This window comes from Pelecanus crispus, chromosome 1 (genome assembly GCF_030463565.1).
Source record: "Pelecanus crispus isolate bPelCri1 chromosome 1, bPelCri1.pri, whole genome shotgun sequence".
Taxonomy (NCBI): domain Eukaryota; kingdom Metazoa; phylum Chordata; class Aves; order Pelecaniformes; family Pelecanidae; genus Pelecanus; species Pelecanus crispus.
The window spans coordinates 68,640,466-68,668,260 of record NC_134643.1 but is presented as its reverse complement, the minus strand read 5'-3'; the positions used below and the strand labels follow the sequence as shown (position 1 = coordinate 68,668,260).

General features: G+C 43.6%; 1 protein-coding gene across 5 annotated transcripts in view; it reads right to left on the bottom strand.

Moving 5' to 3' along the window:
• Positions 1-1,855: 1,855 nt before the first annotated feature.
• DENND5B (DENN domain containing 5B) overlaps positions 1,856-27,795 on the bottom strand; it is a 117,042-nt gene continuing 91,102 nt past the window's right edge. For 3 of the 5 annotated variants that reach the window (XM_075714348.1, XM_075714355.1, XM_075714362.1), the window contains 14 exons: positions 25,090-25,183; positions 21,663-21,794; positions 20,658-20,810; positions 20,065-20,143; positions 18,185-18,266; positions 13,031-13,159; positions 11,537-11,658; positions 9,313-9,458; positions 7,328-7,446; positions 5,941-6,128; positions 4,187-4,269; positions 3,895-4,021; positions 2,908-3,082; positions 1,856-2,039 (listed from right to left, as the gene is read on the bottom strand). In XM_075714348.1, the coding sequence (XP_075570463.1) occupies positions 1,856-2,039; positions 2,908-3,082; positions 3,895-4,021; positions 4,187-4,269; positions 5,941-6,128; positions 7,328-7,446; positions 9,313-9,458; positions 11,537-11,658; positions 13,031-13,159; positions 18,185-18,266; positions 20,065-20,143; positions 20,658-20,810; positions 21,663-21,794; positions 25,090-25,183 (1,813 nt within the window). Of the gene's footprint in view, positions 2,040-2,907; positions 3,083-3,894; positions 4,022-4,186; positions 4,270-5,940; positions 6,129-7,327; positions 7,447-9,312; positions 9,459-11,536; positions 11,680-13,030; positions 13,160-18,184; positions 18,267-20,064; positions 20,144-20,657; positions 20,811-21,662; positions 21,795-23,946; positions 24,058-25,089; positions 25,184-27,795 lie in introns of all 5 variants that reach the window. The other 2 variants (XM_075714331.1, XM_075714341.1) reach the window with 2 other exon arrangements.

Sequence of the window (27,795 nt, the reverse complement as noted above, 5' to 3'; positions counted from 1 at the left end):
CTTCTAATGAAACAAAGTCACACGAAGAGTTTGCTTCTGGCTGGGAGTATGACGTGAAATTTTGACGCTAAAGTGAGTGCTGTTATAAGAACTGGACAGCAGAAGGACCACAGGAAAGTAGAGAAGCTTGACAAAAGGCAGGTGAGAAAGCAAACCCTAATTTTCATCCTCTTTCCTTTTCCTTAGCTCTCATCCCTCTCTCCACCACGTGCACACTACACCGAAACCTGCTACTGCCCACCATTCCCAAGTCCCCCCTAATGCCACCTGAGAGCACAGTGCAAGGCAACACACAGTACCAGTCGGGGGCCTTTCCCAAGCCACAGCTGACAGTGAGCCATCCACAGAAATCCACTGACGAAATGGCCAAGATCATAGGGAATAAACAAGTGAAAACAAACACCTATATTTAAACTGACCTCCGAAAACTAAAACCAGATGAAGCTGACTATGCCTTCAGATCCTTCCAACTCCCATCCACAAGAATGGAAAATACACTCTGTATTTGCTGCATGGTATCCACAAGGTGATTTTAATGTAATCTCTTGTTAAATTTTTAGCGTACAGGATTTCAGTTGCTCCCAGTTCCTCTTCAAGAGCTGTATCTATATATACACACTGTATTACTAACACATTAACTGGAAAGAGTGTAGGAGAGGAGCCTCAAAATACCAAAGTGAGATTCTTTTTTTCCTCCTTTTGCTTCATTCCTTTTCTTTTTTTTTTTTGGTAGCTGGAGAATTAAAAAAAAAAAAAAAAAGTAATCAAAGATCCTGTACTTCCTAGGAACACTCATTCTGCGGGATAAAGGAAGACTCATAACCTGTCAGCATTTCAAAACCAGCTGATACAGTTCAGTGGCACAGCAGCATCGGTGTTTGTGGCTCTACAGCAATGATTCTTCTCAAGTACAGCAAGAATTTGGTATGAACCAAATCCCTCAGCATGGCGGGGTGGGGGGAAGTCATCTACAACACAATCTGGCTGAGGGCAAGGGGGAATCGTCAGAACATCTAGACAGACAAGGGACACACCGAGCGAGTCAAGCAAGCCATCATTCCCCATCTCAGGCTGCAGCAGCACCACTTAAACAGGTGTCTCGTACTTTCAGGCTCCGAGGCTGACAGCAGTCCTCCTCTCCAGTGTTTAAGCATTTCAACACTTGTCTCTCCTTTTGGAGATCAACAGAAGTGACACAAAAGACCTTACAGAAAAAAAAAAAAAAAGACGACTCACAACTTCTGTGCATGGAAAGGGTTGAGTCTTCAAACAAACAAAAAACTAAGAGAGACCATGTACAGTAGGGTAAAACAGCATATGCTTACAACATTTCCAAGAGTGAGACAATCACAATGGCTACATAAGGATATTTGCTGTATTAATTTGCAATACCTGAAAAAAAGCCCTGCTGAGTTTGCGCTGTATTTACACATTGATTGGCTTCTTCCTTGCAAGCAAGCAGCGGCATCCCTTCCCACCTCAGTCCTTCCCTCCCCCCAAGTCCTTCCCCTGGGCTTAAGCTACTCATAGTCAGAACAAGAACATTCAGTCTAAGAAAAATTTCTTAGAGTAATATAATTTCTTAAAGAAGATAGCATATTTACACACATCTAACACATGAAAATACTCTATTTTATACTAAATTTCTGTTTCAAATAAACTACAATACTGCATCTTAGCTTTCTGCAGCTTTAAAGGACAGTCCGATCGGGCACAAACTGGACTTCCCACTCTCGCTTCAACTGGCAGCTTTGCCTTACAGTGGTGCACTACCATCGCTTTCAAGTCCTGACAGGTCTCCAATTGTGGTTTGCTTGCTTGGGAAAGGAATAACGAAGTTCTCAGCAAAGCCATGCTAAACATCCACTCCTTTAATGAGCGATCCTTCTAGGATGACGTTGAAATCTTGCAATGTCTGTAGGACTCGGATAAGGGAGTTGACAGTCATGCGGTCCCGTAGGAGAGCATTCTCCTCATACATCCGTGTAATGGGTGGGCACTCTGCCAGCAATGGGATCCACTGAGAGAGCAAGTGGTCCCTGCAAAGGGGATGAAAGGAATTATTTTAGCACCAAGTACAACAGATCTCAAACTAAAATTCTTCTCCAAGAACACACCTCAAAGCATGCAGTCTCTTTTTGTGGGTGATGCATGTTGTTTGCACATAAAAGTTTCCTGTGTAATCATAACCCTTGATTTTGTTAGTAAAATACAGGCAACTGAAAATACTGTAAGAAAGATGGAAGGATATCAGCAGAATTGGACAACTGACTTTCGAAGAATTCAGCAACATTTTCAGATCAGGAACAGGGAAAGTAAAACTCAGGAAAAAACAACAGACAGTTTTCCAACTGGTTTTCCATGTATCCAGACAGACAAAATAAAAATGGTACTTATTTCTAGACATACCAACTCCCACCCTCCAGAATACAACTAAGCCCCTGTCCCTCACCCCTCCCCAAGTGCAAGACACAAAGCATCCTATTAGGAAAGAAAGATTCATCTAGAATAGTTTTGTCAAAATTGTAACAGACATCTCATTTGCATAGGCAAAGTGATTCAATGAGGATTTAGAAATGCACCAGCTCTTGCAAAGGAACTCTGCATTCCCAAAGCCAGCACTTCATCAAAAATACAATTTCAAGACAGATTTCATACATATGACTGTCAAGCTAACAGTTATAAAAGAGCTCAAAACATTTTTAGCGGTTTAGACACTAGCCATGTATCATTACTGCCTCTTTGCTCCAATTTTTCATGTAGTATTAAAGCTGCCTAAAATAGGTACTGGATAATAGATAGGTATGAGGTGCCTTAAAATGGAAAACTAAAGGTCATAACAGCAGTGTAAAAATATTCTTCTAGTCTAATGCAAGAAGACACATAAAATGAAGAGCAGTTAGGTACCTTGTCCCCAGGCAAACCAGAATTTGGAATTTGCCATCCTTTCCAATGTTCCTAGGAGCTGTATTGATGGCATTCACATAATGACAGAAGGTTTTGCATGAAGATCTCTGAAGCAAAAGGGCCTCCTCATTGTCTCCAATCTGGTCACTGGTTTCAAAATAAGCAACAGCTTTCTCTGCGGTAGGGAGAAAATCAGAACCCAGTGAGCAAAAGTACTTCATTGTGACATAGAATTGCACAAGGAAATCCATAAAAAAACAACCTGCTGAGAGCTATTGCACAGTTTATATATGGATTCCTCACTCTGAAGACCACAGGGAGGTGGTGATCTCCACCTTTCCTACATAGCAGTGGTCAGCAGACTGGCTGATGTCTAATACAGTTAGGAACATCAAGGAGCTGCACCAGAGTATCTTTCAATGGTTTCGTTGCAAGTGATACCATCAGCTTTGATTTTTCACCTTTTCTGAGTAAGCACTTACCCTCAGGCTAAGTATCTCAACTCGCAAGCATGTTTTAAGGGAATAAATACGTCTTAAATTACTGCAACACAGGCCCACAGATAAGCATCACCCAAAGACCAGTGCAGTGATTAGCAGAGTTCTCATAAACAACTAGAAATCTAAACCTTTCACTCCCTGCCCTTTTCCAGCAGCTCTCCCCCTAAGATCGATTGCTGCTCTACCCCAACCTCCAGCCTACCTTCTTTCTGGGTAGAAAAGCAGCTGTTTGAAGAGTCATCTATGAATAAATGACTAAATTTGAAGTGCTCTGACATTTCTGCACAGATTCACACTCATCCCTTCTATAGAGTTTAGTATTTCTTATCTTCCATCTTGTTTCTCGTTGACTTCAAGCAACCGGGAGCAGGTGCTAGGGCAGGAACAAATGGCACCCTAGCTGACGAGAATCCGAGGTCTGTGCGTGAGTAGTCATTTTGCCCTAATCTTCCTTCTCCTTCTGCCTCCAAATCACATACCAGCTTACCTATGAAATCCCAGATGAAGACATTCTTATGAAAAATGCGAGCTGATTTGAATCCATGGTGGAAGACCTGCTCCAGTGCTGCGACCAGACCGTTTTCTCCACACAACAGAATGGTAAGGCTCCCCCTCTGTGGGAAAGGGAGAGCCTGTAAGTACAGCTTGCCTTGTTTGTATGCCAGAAGCTTCAGATCTAAAGGTTAACAGTCTCTACTGGCACTTCAGTTCCATTTCTATTTATAAAAATATTTACATGCATTGTAGGTACCAGGCAAGTAATGAAAAGTACGAAGTACCTCTTTCTCTGGCTTGTGAAAGTGTTTCACAATATTGTTCACGGCTTCCCCGATTCCCTCTTGGATCTGTCCCGCATTAGGCTCTGTGAAATGATGGAGAGCATATGAAGGATACCAACTTTAAAACATTCATCACATTCTCATGATGACATAGCTTGAACAGCAGGAATTATTCTGTATCTTTAACAGAGTTCAGGCAATCATTTGTCTTGGGTAAACCTGAGCCTTAATTACAAGCAACTGATGAGCAACCCTGGACTAGTCAAATAAATCACCCTACTTAAAAATGTACAACCCAAGGATCTGGCTTGATAAATATTTTACTTGAGTTAATCACATCTTGCTCGTCACACAGAGTACAGCAACCCTCACACGAAGAGACATGGCCTGAAAGGTTGTAGCCCAGTCATTTGACTCACTTCTACGTGACAGAGGCCAGAAAACCCAGCACTCATTAATTCCTGACTTGAACCCGTAGTGTTCTATCGAGCCAAAACAAGTATCTATTTTAGGCCCATGTCTAGTCATTGTACCAGCGTGGGGGGCCACAGGCAGAGGATATCCCTTATTAATGGTTCCAAGAGTAAGTCATCTTCTGTGTTAAAATGCATGCCATGTTTCTGCTCTGAATCTGTTTAGCTGTATGCCTCTGCTACTGAATCATGCTATGCCTCCACCTGCTACCATCTCATCTTCCTATGCAGGTATCTGCAGAAGATTATCTAGTCCCTCGTTCACTTTCTGATTAAAACAGACTGAGCTTTTAAAACTTCATTTTAAGCAGATGTTTTCCAGACTTCAGTCATTTTCATAGTTCTTCTATGAGTCCTTTCTAGTTTTTCTGACATATGTAGGTTGCTATTAGCTTGTCCTACAATTGTTATTTTGGAAGCATGGAGTAATTCAGTATCATTCAAGTACATGATGACCTCCACAGTCTTTGGCAGGTCTAACACAGAGCCCCACATACCTCACAAGACAAAGGAATTATTGGGCCTTAGCGTTGTCAGAGCTAAGGAAATGCTCTGCAAGTAGCTCTGGCACCCAATCCTCCAGCTAGTATGGACTCACACATGTGAAGAGCTGCAGTGGTCCCGTGGTCATTTTTAAATGCTGCATTACTCTCGGAAGCTAATCTTTCCTTGCTTGACATTTCAGCGGTCATCTCCTCTAATATTACAGGAGCTAGACAGATTTATGAAGAGGTTCTACACTGTGCTCATCTGTACACTTTAGTGGAGAATGCCTTATGTAGCCCTTACACTCCCACGCTCCGTTGTAGCCAGGTGCAGTTAGTCATAAAAGCTACTTTTAGGGATGTGAAGTTGATGTCCCCTAGGGTCCCTCTGGAGATGTGCTCCTCCAGAAGGCAGTTCACAGCATCCACATCAGGCTCTGACCTGCCCTTCAGGGTGGACTGCCTTCCCACTGACTGCAAAGTGAGCCGGGAAGCTGAGCAGCATCAGCTACTGCAAATTCTGCTGCCTCCTCCTCCCTCATCTCTTATCTCCACGCTCCAAGGAAAGAGATTATTATCTCTCAACTGTCAAATGGGGACACTGAAAGAGGCAACATGTACAGTCACAGCACAAGCTGCAGACACACAATCCGGGGCAGGAAATACTCATCAGCTCGCAGCTGTTCCTCTGCACCAAGCCTTGCTTCAGTAGGAGCTCTCCTGTTCACGGGAGCTTTACTTCTCAGCAGTTTCTGCCCCCTTCTCTAGAGCCCTGGGGAGAAACGAAAGGACTTACTAGTGTTCTTCCCTGTGAGGGAAGTGATGCTCAGTCGTCGAGCTGTGGTAGGAGATTTCTGCTGGGGTGGGGTACGGCACTGCTTTCCCAGCTCTTCGTCAGACGTGGAGGACACCAGCTCTCCAATGAGTATTCGCTCCAAACTGCCATCGTCGACACCCTTTCCCAGCCATCGCCCGCAGGGAAACCTGCCATGCAGCCAGCACAAGCACAGGTCAGCCACACACATAGTCTAGCTTGATCTCAAAGTCAGAGGGACAGCTAGCACCCATAAACACTGCTAACAGGCAGGGGCTACTCTGTAGCCAGAAACCTTTCACAAACCAGAACTCAGCAGGCAGCATCCCCTGCACCACAACTAATAGGACCAAACCAGAAAATGACATTCACCTCCATCTTTAGGAAAAGGGAATTATGCAAAGCTTGCATGAAAGCATGGGACAACAGAAAGTGTTATACACGTATTTCATGGGCCACATCTTGATTTCCGCCAGGTTATTTTTCACTTGCAACCACAACTGATACTCAGCCTTTACAAATATTGTGATGATTAACAAGTAAATCCCCACACAGAGTTGCCACCTAGCTAAAGCCGTGACGTCTCCTCATACTCAAACCTCACCTCACATTTTATACCCGTCCTTTTTGACCCCATCCACAGTCCTAATGAAATCCATGCACATGTCCACACCCCCAGTGCTTGTACCCCATTTCCTCCTACTGTCCCCTATACACTGTGGCCAACCCTGAGCTCTGGAGCTCACCTCTCTGAATTACAGTTTTTCCAAGTCCACATTTAGAAAAAAAATTAAGTCTGCTTAGCCAGATGTTTTGTAAAACCAATGATGAGTTAGGAGATCATTTTGACACAAGAGATATGTACTCAACAGAAGATTAAGAAATCATCAAAACCTTTTAGTTTCTTGTAATCCAAGTTTCTGTACGTTTGTTATAGTACTTAGACATCTGAATATTTTTAAAAGAAAAAGAAACCAAAGATTTGCCCTAAACTATCATTCCAGCTCTTGGGGGTTTAAAGTGTTCATTTGTGCACAATTGTTCCACACTACTTTAAATCAAGAGATTTAATTATTAGACACAAACATATGAATCACTTCCAAAGTATCCATACTGCCTGTCCTGTCTCAGAGAGATGCAAAGAAAATCCTACATTCAAGTCTCATTTAACATTTATCAGATTATTTGGCTTCAACTAGGGCTTCTGAAATGAGAGAACTGGGGGTGGGGGAGACCAACCCAACCCTGTCAGGTACCCCAATCAGCCCACAGTGCTCCAATAACTGAGGACAAGATGAATGCCTTCTTGCTTTCTCTAGATTTAACAAGTAAGAATTTCAGACAAAGAAAACTAAAACTTGTTGCTTACTTGTACGTGTGTCCTGTTATTTCATTTCTGACCATGACACAATCAACCAGCCACTTGGCTAGTAGCCCTGAGTTGTCATGACCAATCTGAACGGTCGTCAGCTTCCCTAAATTCTGGCACTGAAACGAATAACAGTTTTTACTTAATTTAAAAACCAACAGACAACACACCCCCCCACCACATGCACACATATGGTCTCAAATGTATGTTTTTATTCAGTTTCCTTTGATTTATACAGCAAGTATTTTCAACCAAACATGCAGAATGTTTTGAAAAGCAGAATAATTATTTTAACACAGGAGGAAAGAAATACCTTGAAATAAAACTATTAAAAGCTTGATTACATTCTTTGTTGTGAGCACTCACTCTGAATACTTCTGAGAAGTGTTAATTACAAATTTCTGAGCTAAGGTGATACAAAGGTGTGTTTTTGTACAAGAAATAGATCTTCAGTACAAACAGCTTTTAAAAAATGCATTTTGAGCATACTGACCTTCAGCTGACTCACTCTACACTATGAAGCAGTCCCTAGATCCTTTGTTATTTTCAAAGATCGATTTGCTTATTGTTGGGCAAGACAAAAATCACTAACATGAGACTCTTAACATCACAAAGAGACAGAACAAGGAAAACAAGGGACTGTGAATTCCAGCGCAATATGTAATTGTAGGTGGGGCTGGCAGCAACATCTATTAACGTCACCTAAACACTTCCCCTGCAAGACCTTGGTTTTCATTGCTTCTAATGCTGCCAAACAAGCAGCTTGGGCTGACATTTTCCGTAGTGGGTTGCTACCCAAGTTGATATTTTAGGAAAGCTTCAGTCAACGGAGTATTCCAGAACAGCGTTAGTATGGTCCTTAGAAATGTCTAAATATGTTTTTTTGCTTGTTAGAAGCCTGCAGTTCTTTTCTACAATATACTAATATCTGAATGAGAGGCAGCCATTGTATACGGAAGTATCCTCTGTACCTCTGTCAAAATCTACCTATATTTGGCAAGAGTTTTGGGGTTTGGTTGGTTTTTTTTTTTTTTTTTTTACTATTGTTGTTGAAGATCAGTCTACATATACTCTACGGATGCAACTTTAATTTTAGTAGCAGATTTTCCTATAAAGTCACTCCTTACTGGATATGGTACAGCCTGGAGCTACGGGAGCCTGATGGGGCTTTCCCTGCAGTTCCCGCTACCAGCTGCTTTGGGGTGGCACCAAGCCAACATGTAATTGATGGGTGGGAAAGCAGAGGGGAACGCCGGGCAGTCAAACGCAAAGAGAAAACCACAGCAAGCACGGAGAAAAAAGCCCGATGGGGATGGTGGCTCTGCGGTGTGCCGGGGGCAGGACATGAAGCTGGGAAGTTGAAGAACACAGGAGTTAGACTGGCTGGTTGGAAGGAAAGCAATGTCGGGCAAGGAGCTGGAGTGGGAGGAGAAGAAATTTGGTGCTAGCCAGAAGAAATGAAGAGAAGAAATTTGGGACCCGGGTGGTGGTTAAGTGGGAAGACAAATTGAAAGAAGGGAAAAGAAACTAGGAAGGGAAATGAGGAGTCAGGAATGAGACCTGAAAATTAGGATAGAATCATAGAATGCTTTGGGTTGGAAGGGACCTTGAGAGATCATCGAGCCCAACCCCCCTGCAGTGAGCAGGGATTGAACCTAGCTGGCAAGAATTAGGATAGCTGGCAAGGAGATGTGGAAGGGAATGAGCCGTGGAAATAGATTGACTAGGTGAGAAAAGAGGAGCCCTGGGCTGGGACAGGGACAGCAGTGAAGCCTGTGGTTAAAAGCGGTACGTGCTCACGGGAAACTTTCGTCTGGCACAGGAGGGGCAGGCAGCACTATCTTCCTGCACATACTTGAATGTACAGCGACCTTAAAAACCTGGACAGAATGTGGAATGCGGTGATCTTAAGGCAACTTCACCAAGTCAGTGTTTATTTGGAAGCACATTTCAAACCGAAAAGTAAAGAGCGTGTGTGTACTCACCTCAAATGTCATTTCTAGGTGGTTTTTAGGAATCTGCATCACGCCTGTATCTCCTAGTTCTCCTGATACACAAATCCAGGGGTTTGACGTGGTTATTGCATTGCTTAGTTTTTTGATGGGAATGATCACTGACCTGTAAGGGATCACTAAGGAGAGAGGAGGAAAAAGAAGTTAGTCTTACCTTTCCCCTCCACCCCATAGTTAAACGCTATTTCTGGAGCAAACCACACCTCTCACTCCCTTGAAGATCTCCTCCCGTGGCTCAGCAGGCGAAGGAGGAGAGCTCCTCCTCTGTCCCCAAAAGGGGACAGAGGAGGAGCTCTCCTCCTTCGCCTGCTGAGCCACGGGACACGCGTGGATTTTCCCGGCCGCTGCTGCAGCCGCTCTCCCCGCTCCAGCCCAGCCACGAACCACAAGCAGCGGCTCGGCAGCGCAGCTTTTTGGGGAGCTCCCGGCCGCCTTCATTCCCGCCGCCCCTCGCTTCGGCGGGAGGGGGCCCGGGGCTGCCTTGCCCCGGGGCGGCGGCGGTGCCGCACGGGGCCGCTGCAGCCCCGCCACCGAGGGCGGCTCCGGCGGCGGCCGGGGAAAGGGAGCGACAAACCCCGGCTCCGGCAGCCTGAAAGGGTGTGAAAGGGGGTGTAAAAGGCGGTGTAAAAGGGGGTGTAAAAGGGGGCGTAAAAGGGGGCACACGGAAGGTTGTAGCGGGGGGAGAAAAAAAAAAAAAAAAAAAAAAAAAAGAACGCCGGAGGTGCTGGCATGGCTGGTAGCGGCATAGCCCAAGTCTCAAGCCTGCTGTGTCTCCGTGGGCATTTCCCCCATTAAAAATAAACCCCAAACCAACCCCCAATCCCCCCACAACCGTTATATATTAATATATAAATATAAGTAATAGATAAATAATAATAAACATAAATAAGAGTACAAAATTAATAATAAAGACTATATTCTTTTGTGTTATTATTAAATAATATTTGTATTAATTTTGTATTATTATACTTGTGTTGTGTAATAATAAAATTATATTTGTATTATTTTTGTATTGTTATTGTTATTATTATAATAACAAAAACAGTATTTGTCTTGGTTTTGTAACATTATAATAATAATAATTGTATTATTTTTGTGGCGTTGTTATTGTTTTTTAATTATTATTGTTATTGTTGTTGTTGTTATTATTTTGTTTTTAAATCTGTACCACCCACGCCTGCTTAAGACAAGGACTGCCACCCGGCCCGATTTGGATTTGTCTCAGATACCGGCACGCTAGCACCGCAAGACTCTCTCGCCCCTTAACGCTTCACAAGCTGCCTTTTTGACTGGGTGAGATAAGCCAGCCTTTTTGCTTTTTGCGTGTCGTACAATGATACTGTGCTTCAAAAAAAACCCAAATACCCTCAAATTCCGAGCACTTGTCCTACAGGGGAAAGCTGTCAAGCTGGACGCCCTGCAGAAATAAGGTAATCAAGGATGAATAAATCTCTTTGCGCTGTGCTACTTCTGAGGGGATTTATTGCTTTAGGGGGAGAAAAAGTAAAATAAGCGCCTGTTTTGACAGCCACGTGAAACTTGCTTCACTTCACTCTGAACAGGCAGGAAAATGAAGACTACAGGCTGCCAAGGTGAATCCAAACAACTAGGTCATCTCATGGGGTCCCATCTTCTCCGCATCACCCAGTGCCGGAGAGATGCATTTTCAGATTTCGATCCAATCTCTGCTCTCCTTCTTACAAGAGAGGAAGGGAGAAGGAATCTTTTGGGCATTTAAGGAGAGCCAAAAAGATTTAAAATATACAGCAGAGCACAAAGTGCCTTGTGTTTCATCCTCCAAGACTTCCATCTCCTTCGCAGTCTGCAGGGAGCTGGCTGTTAGGATGCACACTTAGCGAAGGCCAGAAAGAAGCATTAGGAGGTAGAGGACTTGTCTGGGAGGGAAGATGAAAGAGACTGTACAACTCCGCGAGGAAAACTAAGTGCTACAGCAGCACTCTCTGCTGATTGCTCTCCTTTGTGCAACGCTCTTCTCCAGAGCGCTCCCGCACAACCTTGGCTCTCCGGCTGGTTTCCCAGAGCAACACCCAGCAACAACCAAGGTTTCCAGATAAGGGTTCAGCCACTCAGACACCAGCAACAGCAGTATCGTCTCTTACAAATCATGACAGCAACTAGTTTTTATTCAGGGGTAAAAAAAAAAAAAAAAAAAAAAAAAAAAGATTCTCTAACTCACTGATTGTGGTGAAGACGCTTGTGAAGCAGAAGTAATCCACAGCGTTGAGCGAGAGTAGGTGATACAGAAACTGCTCCCGTTCTTCTTCACAGCGCAGGAAAGCATAACGCTTGTAAAGTTTCCTGGTAGAAACAAATACATTACTTTCTGGTTGAAAAAGCACCACGTATCTTAAAAGGTGTTTGAATCTCAAAACACCAAATGAAGAGTTGATCTTCATGGGAGGTATGAAAAGTGAGATTCCGCAGCTAACACAAGCGGCTAGAAACCCATAGGGGGCATTTGCCCCCTACGCTACACATGTTTTACAGACCCCTCTCAGCTCCACGCTACCACAGCAAGAATAGAGAGTTCTTCTGTAAAGGATCATTAAAGGATCAGTTTTGCTTTTGCTGCAAAGCACAGATATAAACTAACACTGCTCACAACAGCAGACCTGAACCAACGTACAGCAACCTCATTTCTTCCCCGTATCTTCCCACTGCGGAACAGCCTTGTCTAACAACCTAATCTTCCTTAGAAAACTAACCAGAAGGCACCAAACCACGGAAGGCACCAAGCAGCAGCAGGGATCCTCCTGCCACTCTTCCATTTTGGCAAACCCAGCGTACATCACTAGTTGCCCAACGCAGCGCAAAGGCACACCAGGAGTTAACCTGGCCCTGCTCGAGAAAGCGGAGAGCTTGCGACACTGCTTGCAGTCTGAAGGCAACAGACTCCCACAAAGCTGCTAAGGTAGGTAGATGTAGGTGAAACTTCAGGAAAAGACAGGTCTGCCACCATGCCTTCAGCTGATCACCCAAGGGGTGACTGTGTCCAGCTACTCCTCTTTCTTCCCATTAGCAGATTCGAGTATTTGGTAGCTTCTGACATAATCATGTGTGTAACATCACAGAGCCAGTTCTGCTAAGAACTGCATGCAATAGCTAGGATGTTTTCCTAAGGTTTGGAGGTTTTCTTTTCCTAAATGCATTGCTTTGAGCAAATGAAGTCATGGAACATCTACACAGGCAGACTTTAAGTGCTTGTGCTTGCAAAAGGAGGCAAAGCTGGGGGAGCTGCTAAGCGGCCGGGAGGGCTGGCCTCTAACGCAGCCCATCGGCAGTCAGGATAGGGGCCTGTGTTTGGCTTGAGTCCACGTAACGCAGGGCTGCTGTGAGAAAAGGGGCATTCCTGCCCCTGCTGCTTCATTTGCACAAGATACAGTGGTTGTAGGGCTGTGAAGTGGCTTGGATCAATGCACCGATCTGACCGAAACCTAACGCCTCCTTCCTGAAAACTGTGATTTGTTTTTCCAGGCAGATGAGCAGACTTCTGCGCTGCTAGGTGGGCAGTACCTCCTCCCCCAGCTCCCCTCTGCCCTTCAGTCACTCCTAGCTGGAAACCACAGTACCCAAACAGGGCGCCTGGCTGCGCCCTGAGTCTGCACAGCACCTTGACACACCAGTGAGGAAGACCTGAAAGCGAAGCTTTGAGAAACAAGAGCCAGCTTACTTGGCAAGTGCCTGGTTGGAAAGCAGCTGCTTCAGGTGCTGAGACAAAAGCTTCTTCTCCAGAGAAAGCCTTATCCAGGCTCGGGCTCGCCCCACGTCAGTCTTTATCTCACTCATGTTCTGAACATGCCTGAAACGGGTGGGGGAAAAAAAAACATAATAGATGAATCACAAAAATCCTACATGCTTCAAACAGCAACGTCCAGTGTGATGCAGCAGCTGAATTGGAAAATGTCTCCTGACATCACTGCTAGAGAAAGAGACCCCCCAGCAGGGCGCTGCAGAGCCCTGCGCTGTGGCACTGAGACCCCCGGCAGCCCCAGGCTGGCCCGGGGACATGGGGCAGCCCTGCCCGGGCACCGCAGGTTGCAACCCGGACACGCCACAGCCCGTATCAGCTGCTCTGTGTCCTGGCATTTGCTTGGCCAAGGTGAGCAGGGGTAGATCTGCTCGTCCCTGCGTTGCCTGAGGTAGGTGTCCTCACGGACACCGCTAACACTTCAAATAGCAGCCACCTTGTGAGACCCAGTTATATCACAGTCGCTCCCTCAAGCTGCTGACATGAACGGGTATGTCTGGGAGGGCAGAGGACAATACACATCTTAAGAGTTTCTCCAGACCACAATCTACTCTGAAGGCTCTAACAAACCCCTTGACGGCAGCAGCAATGCGAAATCTGAGAAAAAGAGGACTGTTGGGGCAAAACCAGCGACAGGCAGTCACAAGCAGAATCACATTTTCAGGGATATGAGGCCCTCGTGTAAGTGACAATCTGAACAGCCCGCCACATGCTTGGTCTGTAGCAAAGCAGAACTGTTCCATAGGGGCTTTCTTCTATGGTTTTGCTTTTCTTTTTTTAAACCTTCCCGTATTTCGGTTTGGAGGATGCCAGAAACCCTAGTTTTAGAGCACAGGGAGCTTTAGAAGAGGAAGAGAACTGCCATGGCAGGGCGAAGCTGCTTCCAAAAACCCCCTGCTTGGTTAAATAAACAGCAAGAAAAATGAGTAACAGTTTCCAGCAGGGGAAAGAAAAGGCTGCAATTTCTTAATTTTCATGCAGTTTGCATGTTAAGTGCACAGGCAATTCAGCCCTCCAGACGTCCATGGCAGGCTCCAAGTATCATCAGCTGAGTCTGAACTGATCTCTGTTGTGATTTACTTTCCAAATCCTGCATCTTCCTTGAAGGCCCTCCATGCACTGATGAGCGTTAGGGAATGTGGCAATATTTACTCCAAAGAAAATCCAACAAAGTCATGCTGTGACTGATGCTTTTTAGGTTGACTAGTACAGTCTCACTGTCTCGTGCTTTCCCCCATCTGTTATACCCAAGCGCGTGCTTTGCGTTATATTTAGACCCTGCATTATTTGAGAAAAATACTCTCTTGTTTGTAGAGCTTCTAACATAACATGGCTAGGGCCTTAAGGGCAAATGTGCTGTCCAGAAATACGTGTTCGCTCTGCACAAGTGAAGTGGATACCAGATAGCTCAGCAGCACCGTTCTCCGCCAGGCTGACCTACCCGAATTCTCAAAACACAGGTCTACCTTTGCAATCCAAGCTGAGGGGTCTGTATCACACGGCTCTGTACTGTACGTACATATCTGAAGCACCATCAGGAAGAAACAATGAGTAGGAGCAATGGTAGCTTGCCAGTGGCAAAACCTAGGTTACTTAAAACCCCTTGAAAAAAAAACGAAAAAGAAAAAAAAAAAAGGAAAAAAGAAAGCTTTTTTTTTAAAAAAAAACTTTCCTCCTGTTTCCTAACATGACAGATGAAGAGTTCTCTGATGGACCAGGTGAGAAGTACTAACTCTCAGTGAGCTGTAAAACAAACCCAGGAGGGGACATCACACTCACATAAAAGTCCTCGCCCTTTATAAGCAAGCTCAGCAGCCTCCCCCTGTCAGCAGTGATGCCTACCAGCTAAATCACCGCCGAGAGCGCCTTACTCCTGGCATTGGAAAGCCCCTCCTGGCTCAGAGTGGGGCAGCCAGCATTAGACCTTCTAGCCCAGACAGCTAGGCATGTGATCCGGAGTCCTTGAGAAACAGGATGCGCACTACACTCAACTACATCACGTTGAGACACTCTCCTCAGACATTTCAAGTCTTTTGAGATGGGATGATCAAAGCACAGACTATCAGAACCCTCCCCTCCACTTCCCCCCCAGTGCTCAGCTTGAATTACATCTAATATGAAACACTGAGTAGAATATGTTATTTTACTGTGAGAAGATTCAAGTACAGATGGACTCAACCTTATTCCATGCATGCTCTGTACCTCTTCATTACCTGTTTCTGGTTCAGACCAGATTGGCATTAATTGTGTGTTTGGGAAAAATAAGGATCTGCAACCATGCAGCTTGCCAGACACATTAAAAAGGCTCAGTAATCAGTCGTCTTGTCAGCAAAAGCAGAGTGTAACAGAACAGAGCATTCAGGAACTCAAATTTATTTCGCTCTCAGTTGTGAAAGTCAGAACAGCTCTATTTTTATCAGTGACCTAAGTGTAAGCACTGTACGCTCACCACCACACAGCAAACTCTTCTTGTCAGGGCACTGAACAGCAATTTCAATGCAGCTCCCTAGGTTGGGACTTGCTTTTAATCCCATTAGTAATAAAGAAAAATCTATTTGCCCTGTCAAATGTAAGCCTGGGATATGGCAAGACATACCCTCTGCAAATAGCTGTGCTGACAGAAGAGGTTACAGCTGCTCAGTATGCCATGGCCCCGAGGATGGTGCGAATGCTCCTGATCCCAGAGCAGTCAGAAATGAGCGGAGCCATACTAGCTCCTCCCGTCCTTGCTAACCCAGCTTCTTTTGACTGCAGCAGGTTTAGCATCACTGTCGTGGGCCCAGCACCTGGGGCTCCTATCCTCCGCTGTAAGCTCCCTGTGGGAAGGGAGGCACGACACGGGCATGAAAGCAAGCGCTGGCAGCAAGGAAGAGCTTGCCCAAAGGGGAAGGACCCGAAACTTGAACTCAGCTGGACCAAAGGTTTCGGGGAGTTGCCTTGGCACTGACTGGTCCAGCTGGACGTGCAGTGATGTGCCCGAGGGGTGAGGCCATGCAGGAGGCAGGCTGCAGCAGGAGTCTGCCGGGGAGCTGGAAGAGGGGTGGGAGAGATGCTGCAGATCCTAGCCCAAGGGAAAGGCTGAAGGGCATACCTCAAACACACTTGTACACAGACCCTCCATGCAAAGAACCAAAATAAACGTCTTGGGCATCTTCCTTACCACATCAAAGATGCCTGGCTTTGTGAGGGAGGCAGAGGACACACCACGTTACCTGTAGCACAGGCTCATCGCACATTCAGAGCGTGACTGTGATTCAGCCCTGCTTTTCAAGTTGTTTACATAACCTTGCATGAGCCATCAAAACCAAGCTGTGCTTAAGGCAATGCTTAATCCTCTAGCCATTAGTTCAGTTAGCACTGCAACCCCGGCAATTTAACAATTACCCATCCTTCTAACTTCAGCATAAATCTGTGTGTGCAAACAAATATTAAGCAGCATTCCTTCCAAGCAGAAGAAAGTATGCCACGAGATTATGGATGGCAAATTCAACTCACCATCTGCCCAGCATTTTCTATGACCAGACATGTTTATGGACAATCACGAATACACAAGATATTATAAAAGGTAGTGTTCTGCTTCTGTACTTTTCCTCTGAAAAGCAGCGGAAACATTCTTGTGATTCAATCAAGAGAGCTCAGATCTGTGCTGGGCTTTCATTACTCAAGTGGAAGTATGCGGAAGACAAAACCCACGCACGCAGCAGCGAGCGCACACGGCCTCCTCTGTCGGCAATCTCCCCCCAGCACATGAGTTTCCGCTCCAGATCCTGCTTCGTCCTTTCCTCAGACCAACCCCCTACATGCCCATCAGCCTCACAGGACTGAATTAAGTAAATAGCTGCCACGTCCCATGAGAGGGATGCTAAAATGAGACACGCGTGTTCAAAATGACCTCTTGGCGTTATACTGCTAATTACACTGTATATATTCTCCCTCCCTCTTTCGCATGTTGTTTTAGCCTTATGTGGCATGATATATTCTTCGAAATCAGACCACAAGACTCAAACTACATAGCATCAAATGAAACGGTTGCACACTGCAGGTGGGAAGTAGAGTCATTTTCTGTCAGAAAAGTCTGACTAATCTGTGGGATCTCACATCAGAAAAAAAAAAATCTGTAACAACACAAATGGTAAAAGTCACATCACTGTAATCATGCTTTTGTGAACTAACTACAATTAATCTTATTTTTACCATAAGATTTTTTGCCATATTTTTGGCAAAATTTTGGAAGAAGGACATGGTATTACAAGAAACAATACTCATGTTGCCTCACACATTATATTGCTAGCAATTGCTAACAGCTCTCTACAGATGACCATTATTGCATTACTCCTCCCCTCTTTTCATGGCAGTTTTACCCCACTGCAATGCTTAGCCATAGCAAGCAAAGTGTCAGAACAGTGGCTTGGCCTGGCAGTGGCTTGGTCAAGGAGATGCCCTGAAGAACAACTTCCCAGTGCTGTCACATCAACCTCCACCTCCTCTTACTCTCTAGTCCTTCCAGTTCCCAACCAACACTTCCTAAAAAACTCTCCAGCCCTGACTTCATATTCCAACTTTAAACTCATCCAAATACTAGGTTTGATTACATTTCTAAGTTTGTACATTTATTACTATTTGCCAAAAAATGCTAACTAAAAGAAAAACTATTGCTCAGGCATTGCGAGCAGGTTTTTATATCCCTTTGCTTTGTCTATCAACTGTACTTGCTTGGTCAGTAATTTAAACCAAACAAAAATAAACAAACTCAAAGTACCGAGGAATTCAGCATATCTGCTGTTATTTGTAGAAGTTGACTTTATTGCTAGAAGAACACCACCACCACCACCACCCCCCACCCCCCCCGGGAAAATAAAAATCCCAGCAAAACTTGTGTGTCTTTCATTGTCTTTTAGCTAAAATTAAAAAAAAAGAAAAGTTTTGTAAAATAAAAAGGCAACACTTTGTAGATTTGAATGTGGACTAAGGAGAAGGTTTAATTCTCCTTAGCATTTGTAAACCCAAAGCCAGGGAGGATCTTTACCCTATGCTACATAATTAAAACCACAATTGATGCTTTAGGAAACTGTGTACCTCATATCTTGTATCAGGGAAACCCTCAAAGTAGGCAGAGTAATTCCTGTATCAGACTTCCGTCTTTCTGTTCCAACAGCAACTACAAGGGAGAAAATATATGAAGTTAATACAAAATTACAGTAATGGTCTGCAATGCATTTGTTTTACATGCAGCTGAAAACAGTCCTAAGTGGCTGGTAACTGCAATGTTTCTGTGCATTATCATTAACTCTATCCTGGAAATGTAGAAGCAGACAAAATGAAAAATGCTTAATACATTACCTATTCCTTCCTTAATCCAGCACTGAACTTGGAGATTTAGCTTCCTTTTTCATATGTGAAATACATTAGCATAAATCTGTATGGCAATGAGTTTTATTAGTAATATGTTTTTATGGAAAGCTCACAACTGAGAAGGACATGATAAAATTAAGCTACAGTAGCATATTTGATGCTAAGAATGCCACGCATTTCTGTGCTCCGCTACTCTGATCAAACTGCTTTGTGGTGACGCATTTTGCTCTCAGGAATTTGTGCCTGCCAGCCAGATTGCTTAGTGCATTACTCATTGAAGCTTATTAAAAATTCTTTTCATGACTGTCCTGGTTTTGGCTGGGATAGAGTTAATTTTTGTCCTAGTAGCAGGCATAGTGCTGTGTTTTGGATTTAGTAGGAGAAGAATGTTGATAACACGCTGATGTTTTTAGTTGTTGCTGAGTACTGCTTGTGCTAGGCAAGGACTTTTCAGCTTCCCATGCTCTGCCAGGTGCACAAGAAGCTGGGAGGGGGCACAGCCAGAATAGTTGATCCAAACTGACCAAAGGGCTATTCCATACCATATGACATCACGCTCAATATATAAACTGGGGGGGGTTGGCTGGGGAGCAGCGATCGCTGCTCAGGAGCTGTCTGGGTATCGGTCGGCGGGTGGTGAGCAATTGCATTGTGCATCACTTGCTTTGTATATTATTATTATTATTATAATTATTATATTGTTATTATTATCATTACTATTTTACTTTATTTCAATTCTTAAACTGTTCTTATCTCAACCCAGGAGTGTTTCTCACTCTTACTCCTCCGATTCTCTCCCCCATCCCATTGGGGTAGGGGGAGTGAGCGAGCAGCTGCGTGGTGCTTAGTTGCTGGCTGGGGCTAAACCACGACAATGACCGAGATTGGTTTGTCCATAGATGTGTCTTTGAGGACTGATCATACAAGTTCCCATCTGCAGGATGTGGAGGATTGCAGAGTCCTTGGAAGATGACCCACCAAAGTTCAGAGACTTTTACTACAGTACCCAGCAGCAGCCTGTGGGCAATGAGATCTCAAGGTCATGAGAAAACCAACCTCTCTCACAACACAGAAGTAATTTAGTGATTGTAAAGGGCCAAACCAAAGCAGAAACTGAGCACCTAAACTGATGGATAGAGACTAATTGTACAACTTCTGAATTGTACGGTCCACCAGTAAAAGTATTTATTGAACATGGAGTTATTCGCATCGGGATTTGAGAGACAGATTATGCTCACTGAAAGAAAAATGTCAGCTGTCTTAGCCACAGCTCTACACCTTCAGCTACTTCAGAAATCATCTCTTGTGGAAGCACTGCTGCTCACACCTCACTTAATGCTGATTAAAAGGGAATGAAGGTAGTGAACAGGCATCAAGTGATTTTCTAGACAGGGATAAGAAATCTGTTCTTTGCCTTCAACGATATCAGTCTATTTTGTCCAGTCGTCAAGGCGTCTTCATAACGATCATGAAAGGTCTCAAAATGTAAATGTGATATTAGCAAGCAAATAGACCAAAAATCCTGCGTGGGTTTTGTATGGTTACAATGTTCCTCCCAGGCTTGAGTTCACTCACTGTGATGGATTCAACTGCTGAGTACTCACCTGGGGACTCTGCATTATGTTCTTGCTTCTCTTCTCTCTCCTGGTACTGAAGTAAATGGGACCACAAAGCAGATTTCCCCTGAAAATCGAATATGTAGTATGTAGCTTTAAACAAATGAGGCAAAAGAAAAGAGGCCATTGAACATGGCAAAATAATGGGATGGCATTTCAGTGGGCCAAAAGTCCAGTGGTGAGAGTCAATCCTTCTCTCTTGGGCCATGAGACCTCAGGAAGAGGAGAGGACCATCCCAATGACCTAGCAGTCACCCCACCCACTTTGTTTCTTTGTCTTCTCCCTGGGTTTCCCTTTTGAAGGTTGAAAGAGAAGAAACCAAACACCTATTTGACAACATCATTGCAATTTGCAGAGATACCTCTCAAAAAAAACCCAACAAACAAGCAAACACACAAACAAAACCTACAAAAAACCCCCCCAAGACCTCACAAGATACAAACCAGGGACTCTGATCCCAAAGATACCTCCCACTTAACGTTGGAATGACACCACTGAGTAGCCACTTAAAAGGTAGAGATGGCATTCAGTATTCGCTAGAGTACTGTACACACAAAGTCCTGCATTTCCAGTTACCAACCTGCTTGACCTGCAGACCATGGCTCCAGATTCTTTCTAGCAGATCACAGAGACTAGCAATCAACGTATTTTCCTCCAGACCTGTTATGTTGGCTTCTCCATGTCCCAGTTCAACTGCTTCATGGCCCATCTTCTCTACCAACATGCGTTTAGTCTTTAAAAAAAAAAAAAAAAAAAAAACAAACCCCAAAGGTTTCTAAGAATGTTATCCAACAAGAGACAGAATTTGTAGCCGAGTTTACTTAGAATAAGATGCTTAATCTAGAGACCATTGCTAATGGCCTGACCAAAGAAACTTCAAATCTCTTTACAGAGATTGTAAATTAAAAAGAATAAATTTAAAAAAAAAGTTTGCATTATTACTCCATACTGTCCTATTTCTACACCCTTCTTCTATTGTCCTATTCCTACACTGTTGATCTATTATCCACCAGTATCAAAAACAGAGTACAGAGCTAGATACATTTCTGGTCTTACTCAGTATCTGTTTGTCTTCTTGTTACAGCTCTTAAAGTTTAAAACTCAGGTAATACAGTATACCACCAACTGCAACTGACACAAAGACACAAAGAAATTATATTTCCATGGTTATAAAAGCTTCTTTAGTATTAGAAACTGCATAAACAACATGCACAACAGTCACACTTGCCGAACGCTTCCTTTTTTGACCGTGGGTCACGAGCCCCTTATGTTTAGGCTACATTTACATATGACAAATTAAAGGAAATCCTCCCTAAGATGTCTGATCATGCTGATCCTCCTTCCTGTCCTTTTCACTCATTTCACCAACTTTGACTGCATAAACAGAAGAGTGATAATATGTTTCTTTCTTTTCTAGCCATTGAAAAATTTAACACTAAAGGGACATCCACCCTGTAATGGCCTGGTACACCAACAGACCAACGGCACTGCAGCTGCGAAGGACTTTCAGGACACCATCTACAGACACTATTTAGGCTCAGTGCAAGCAAGAGGAGAGCAGGCAGCGGGAAGGGGGAGGACCTACCTTCATGCGACATTCCTTCAGTAACCCTTCCACAAATTTCCAGTTGGTCTGCGCAATCACAGCTGGAGAAAGATCTGAGAGTTTGGGCTGCCTTAAATTTTTTCCTAAACTCCTTGCCTCCTGCATGTATTTCTAAAAATAAACAGAATAATTTTAGATATTACAAGGCAGAGGGATTCTCCTTGTCCTATCCTAGTCAAGCAAATGCTGGTGAAAAGGAATGAGCTAGTGTTAATCTAGGAACAACATCATGACTTGTCTGATGCTTAGGTCTTGGGCTGGAGAAGTGGAATGCTCCCTTTTGACAACAAAAAAAGCAAGTTATTTTCCTGCGTAGAACCGGAACAGTCAATGTTAGCTAGCAAACTGTGCTGTTAGCCACTAGCACAAAGTTAGCCACAGAGAGTGAATAAAAGTGTGATACCTTCATTCAGCAATAAAGTAAAAACACCAAGTAGTTTCTTTCCACTGTTATTTGATTCTCACTTAAAAAAAAAAAAACAACAAACCTTAAAAGCTATTTGTCTAATTTGTGACCAGACCATATATGAATTGAAAAAAAATCCTTTGAAAATAAAGTACAAGAAGCAGAAATACTCTTAGGTGAAAGATTTAATCCATTACTTTTCATCTGGATAGTTTACGTGGGAAAAATCAGACTTGATTTTATTCTCAATTAACTTCTCAATTACAAGTGAAGCTCATTTTAAACTAAACTGACATTTAGGATCATTCATGTTTTTAATGTGTGGTGGTAATTGAGAAGTATGGACAAAAATTGGTGTGTTCTTTAAAAAAAGGATCCAAGCTATAGTAAAAGACTTTTAAACTTTCCTGCTGCACTGCCTTATTGTTCAGGGCTTTTTTTTATTGTTGAGGGTTTTTTTTTTTGTTAAGCAAAAAACCCCAAACCAATCAACAAAGTGTCATCTGCCCCCAACATCAGTGAGAGGGCTACATGCTGAGCAAAGCTAAGAAGTTGGCCACATTTAGGTTGGCAAATATGAAGCCTATCAAAAAGTTGCCCAAGCATTATTCATAGTTTTTGTTAAAAAGAGGAACATAATAGAATATTGCCAAATAAAAGCCTTGAAGCACAGCACTCATAGCTTGGTGTAGGAATGCTCCATTTCCATAGTGTGTTTTTATCCAGTTAATGCTGCCTCTTTGGTGGATGGTATGTGCCAATGACTGCTCTTCCCCCGAGAGGAGCAGATCACACTCTTCCAGTGCCTTAGCACTGCTGCTGGCTGGGTTTGCTGGGGAACTGAGAGGACACTATGGCTGCTTTCTATCTGGGAAGAAAATAATTTATTTAGCAAGAGCAAAATCCAAACACATTGAAGTTAACTGAAATTGCTCACTTTTTTTTTTGTAACAGGGGAGTACAGTTTTTCTGACACATTTGGTTTTTTTCAATACAAAATTCAGACATGAACCACTTAACATCAGTCCCACAGGACAGACAAGAATGTCAGGTTCTGCTATGGAAAGCTGTGTTCAACAAAAGTGCTGAGCTAGGTAATTACAGGTTCACTGATACTGTAAGGACTTACAAATAGTTGAAAAGCTACATGTGGGAATAAAAAAAAAAAAATCACAGAACATGGAAGCGTGTTGTTCAGCAAGCAATCTCACAAGTGACTTCCATCTAACTCAGGGCAAAAATTAGCAATAAAACCAGTGAAAAAGTAATACAGGGAATATATAATTAGGAAATCTAATATTTCTTTTTAATCGTAAAGGGATAAATAAAACGCAAAGTGCGGTTATAGTCTGAAGAGTACAAAACATGGATAACCTTACTTTATTCATTGTATAACTTGCTATTATACTAAAATAAGACATTATTAACTTTTGTCAGTTCAAGAGAAGAATAAGCGTGGGATGAAAGATCCAGTTGATTGCCCTTTGCCTGTTCATCGGCATCCACACACTACCACCCTCTTCCGCACTGGGATGCGATGATCCAGCAGTCAGAAAGCAATACTTTTTGGATTTGACACCCTAAGCTGAATTGCCAGGCGAGCAACATGGGAAAAAAAGAAGCAAAACAAAATTCTCATCTTTCAGCCTTGGAGCTGTCATGTTTGCCAGGGAGCTGGCATGGAACCCTAGAGCTGATTTCCAGCTACTTTTCCGATTATAACCACACTTCCAAGTGCTACAGGGACATGCTCATACTCTACGAGAAAGGGAGGGGTTTGAGACGCAGTGAAGTCAGCAGTTCCTCACGCTAACAACATCTCAAAAGCAGCTTTCAACAAGAAAAACTAAAACATACCAGGCAGCATTCAGAGAAGGATTTTTTAGGAGGCCGTGCAGGAGGGGGTGGTCCCTGATCCCACTCCCAGAAGGCCATTGAGTTCTGACGAAGCAAAAGCTCCTCCGATGGCTAAGAGGAGGCAGATGCCCCAATGGCAGAATAGCCAGAAAGAAAGAGGAGACAAAGCAAAAGAAGCATGCATATGATCCACAGCCAAAAAAAGAAGGAAGTAAATACATGACAAAGTATTGAAAAGGCTCTGCTGAGATATACACGAGGCAATGTTTAAGATATACTTGCAAAGCCACTTTAGCAAAAATAGCAACAAACATATACAAGTGCTGTTTTGCTGTGTTTCCATGAAACACCGTTCGAAGCTGCGGTTCAAGAGGCCACTCATCCGTTCGGGTTCTTTCAGAGTGCAAATGCCAACGCTGGCCAACATTATTCAGCAAGATTTACCACAAAACAGCATGAATGTTTTATTTTTGCTAGTGACATACAAAAGAAGCACAGGGACATCAATGGAAAAATATGGCAGAAAATATTTAAGGAAGGATGAGAAACTGAAAAGATGGGAAAGAAATGTGTGTATGTGACTGACATTTACAAGACGCATGGGAGTTTCCAAGCTTTAGGCATAAAAAGGCCCTAAAGTCTTAACCTTTTAAATAGGCTTACTCATGTCAGGAATCTACGTAAGAGAGAGAGAAAAAAAATTCCTCTAAAAAAGAAAAAAGTCCTGCCTCATTCGCCTCTACAGTACTGACATTTATTCAAGGACTTGACTTTTGTAGAGACCTTCACCCTGGTCAGAGCTTGGCAGCTGCACCCAGGCAGGCACCAGGGCTCTGCTCTCTGCCTGCAGTTACACGGCTGGGGTCGGTATCAGCAAATAAGCCATTTTCCTGATGACAAAGGGGCTGTCTTATTCTCAAATAATAAAAGCATCTTATTTCTGTTCTCTGCTTTGAAGTTATACAACACATACAGGCACCTGTGACAAGCAGCATCTAAATGAAATGGCTGCAGAGACCCACACAAACCTTACGGTAGCAACAAAACTGCCCAAAGTAAGAACACATCGTTTGTCTAAATTGCATCTCCTGGATCACAAGCTTGTGCCACCTGCAGATGACACCTGCAGATGACACCACCTACCTCCCTCAAATCGTTGTCCAGCCCGATGTGTTCCGAGTGCTGCCGCAGGCGGTCTTTCCTCCGCTGCGTGGTCGCGCTGCGACTGGCCCAGCGGCTGGAAAGTCAGAGAAAGGGAAGATAGACGTGAGTGGAAAATATTGGGAGGGAAAGCCTGGGTCGGGAGCCAGACATCTGACAGGTCTGCAGTGGGAGAAGCAAAAGTGCAAACTCGGATGTTGCAACAGATGCGGGTGCAAGCTGGCGCCTGGCCTCCTCGTGGGAGGGTGGCAGGCCAGCGGGCACCCAAGGGATGAAAGCCCTGATGGAAACGTGCCAGGGTCTCTCTGTTACCCTAAATGCAGATCACTGATGCCACCCACAAGGAAAATCGTTGTACTTGGTTCCCCAGCACCACCACTGTTTGCTGCATTTGCTGAAGTTTGGTAAAAATGGTGTCTGTAGGAACAAACAAAATGCAGTGATGTATTTTAAGTAACAACTTATAAAATTTTCCTCTTTTGTGAGAGATGGTATTTCTCCTTTCTCCACTTTCGGTGGTACTTCCAGAAATTACCTGAGAACCTTGTCATTCTGATAGTAACTACTGTGATATTGGGTGCACCTATGTTTAAAGGTTATAAACAATATTGACTTCCTGGGATTAATCATGTTGCTATCCTCACCATATCTTTTTTTGCATGGCGTTTCTAGATACCACAGAAAGCCTGTATTTTTTGCTACCTGTTCATATATGTCCAGTTGAATTTTTTCCTCATCTGAAGCTGTTGCCTGAAAGCAGCACTTGGTAACCAGGTTTGAAACTGAGCAACTTTAAAGCTCCCAAGTGTCCAAATTCCTTTATGCCAGATAACATAAAAAAACCACAAAACAAGATAACTCTGTCCCGAGGAATTTGTAGTCTGATTGTAGGGTTTCTAATAATATCATAGCCTTCTGTCAAATCCTTGAAAACAAAAATGCTCAACTGGTGCAGAGAATAAATAAGTTAATGCATTATTTATAAAAGAAAGCTGAAATAACACTGTATAAAGCAACCTATCAAGGATTAAAAATAAGTATGTTTATGCACATGAAGGCTACATCTTCAGAATGATATTACTTAATTACTGTGGTTGTGTTTATTAAAATTAAAAATATTTTTCAAATACAGTAAAAAAAAAAAAAAGTCTTTAAGTGTACACACTTTCAGTCACTTCATGAAGTCATCTGTTCTGCCTCTCTCCTGCACTCGGAAGTTAAAGAGCAAAACCAAGATGAAGCAGAACACCAAGCCCACCCAGGGCAGTGCTCTAGCTCTGGTGCCTGGCGGGATGTATGAATAAGGCTCTACCTACGGGAGGAAACTGCCTGGCAGAATTTGAAGGGATAACCTAAATCTGGAAGAAAAAGAAAGGGAAAAAAGAAAAAGAAAGGGAAAAAAGAAAAAGAAAGGGAAAAAAGAAAAAGAAAGGGAAAAAAGAAAAAGAAAGGGAAAAAAGAAAAAGAAAGGGAAAAAAGAAAAAGAAAGGGAAAAAAGAAAAAAATAAAAATAAACACCAAGAAAACAACACCCCACACTCCCCAACCTCAGTACTTGAGTCAAAGGGACCCTCCAAAACCTGTCTCCATCCTGGCCCCTCTACTCCAGACTGAAGTGTCCATGCCAGGCACTGTGCCAGAACGACTGCTGCGAGATGGCTTTTCCTACAGGAGCTGTGATCAACAGGGAGAGCCCCTGGGGATCTGGGTTCTCTGCACTGATAGATCTATGCAGAGGGAAACCTAGAGATGCCCATGTCAAAGACAGAAGCGTGTGCTTGGTGAGCCCCTCCACACAGGTGGCGTTGGCAAGGACAGCACTCTCCAGATCCCAAACCCATCTATTTTTGTGTGCACCCCAAACGGGAGCGTATACGGATAGGATCTAGGATCTGAACTAGTTGGGCAAAGAGTTTCAGCTGGCAACATGTAGGCAGATGCATCCCTGGAGGAGGAAACCCTTGCGCAGAGCTGGACTTGGGTCCTGACACGTCCAGCAAGCTGTCAGGGATGCGCAGGGAGGGGAACCTGACCCAAGGGAAGTGCAGGGATGTGACCCCTAGTAACCGAACCCTCCTGTTTCCAGAGAGAAAGACTTTGCATACATGTAACTACCTCCAACAATTCCTCCAGTGAGGCAACCCAAGACCAAATTTTGGCTAACTGCACAGGTTAAAAGGGAAAAACAGTCACATGAACTAGAGTTTCTGTGGTCAAATTGAAGTCCCTTCCTACCTCCCAAATAATGTCAAGAAAACAAGCGCAAAGGAAGAAATAAACATCTGGGTCTGCATACAATTACGGTTCAGCACCTTGCCATCCCATATCACAAGAAATCTATTTTTAAAGCAATGTAGCTTCAAGTCTCTAGTAACTAAACAAAACAGCCCAATAGGTGTCTGCACAGCAAACGCTGATACCGTCTCATAGGAATGCATTACTGACACAAGCGTCTTTGCACCTCCTCAGAGGTCTTAAAAATATACAGCCTGTAACTTCAGTAAGTAATCACATTTTTTTTTCAGAAGCAACACCCAATGCCTCATTAGATGACTGAGAGGGGGGAAATTAAATCCTACATTTTAATAATCTCAACAAGTAGAAATGCAGCAGAAAAAACACCTCCTCGAACAGAGGATAGCAGATATAGAAGTGGCTTTAGCTACCTGGCTCTGGAGACCTTCCATA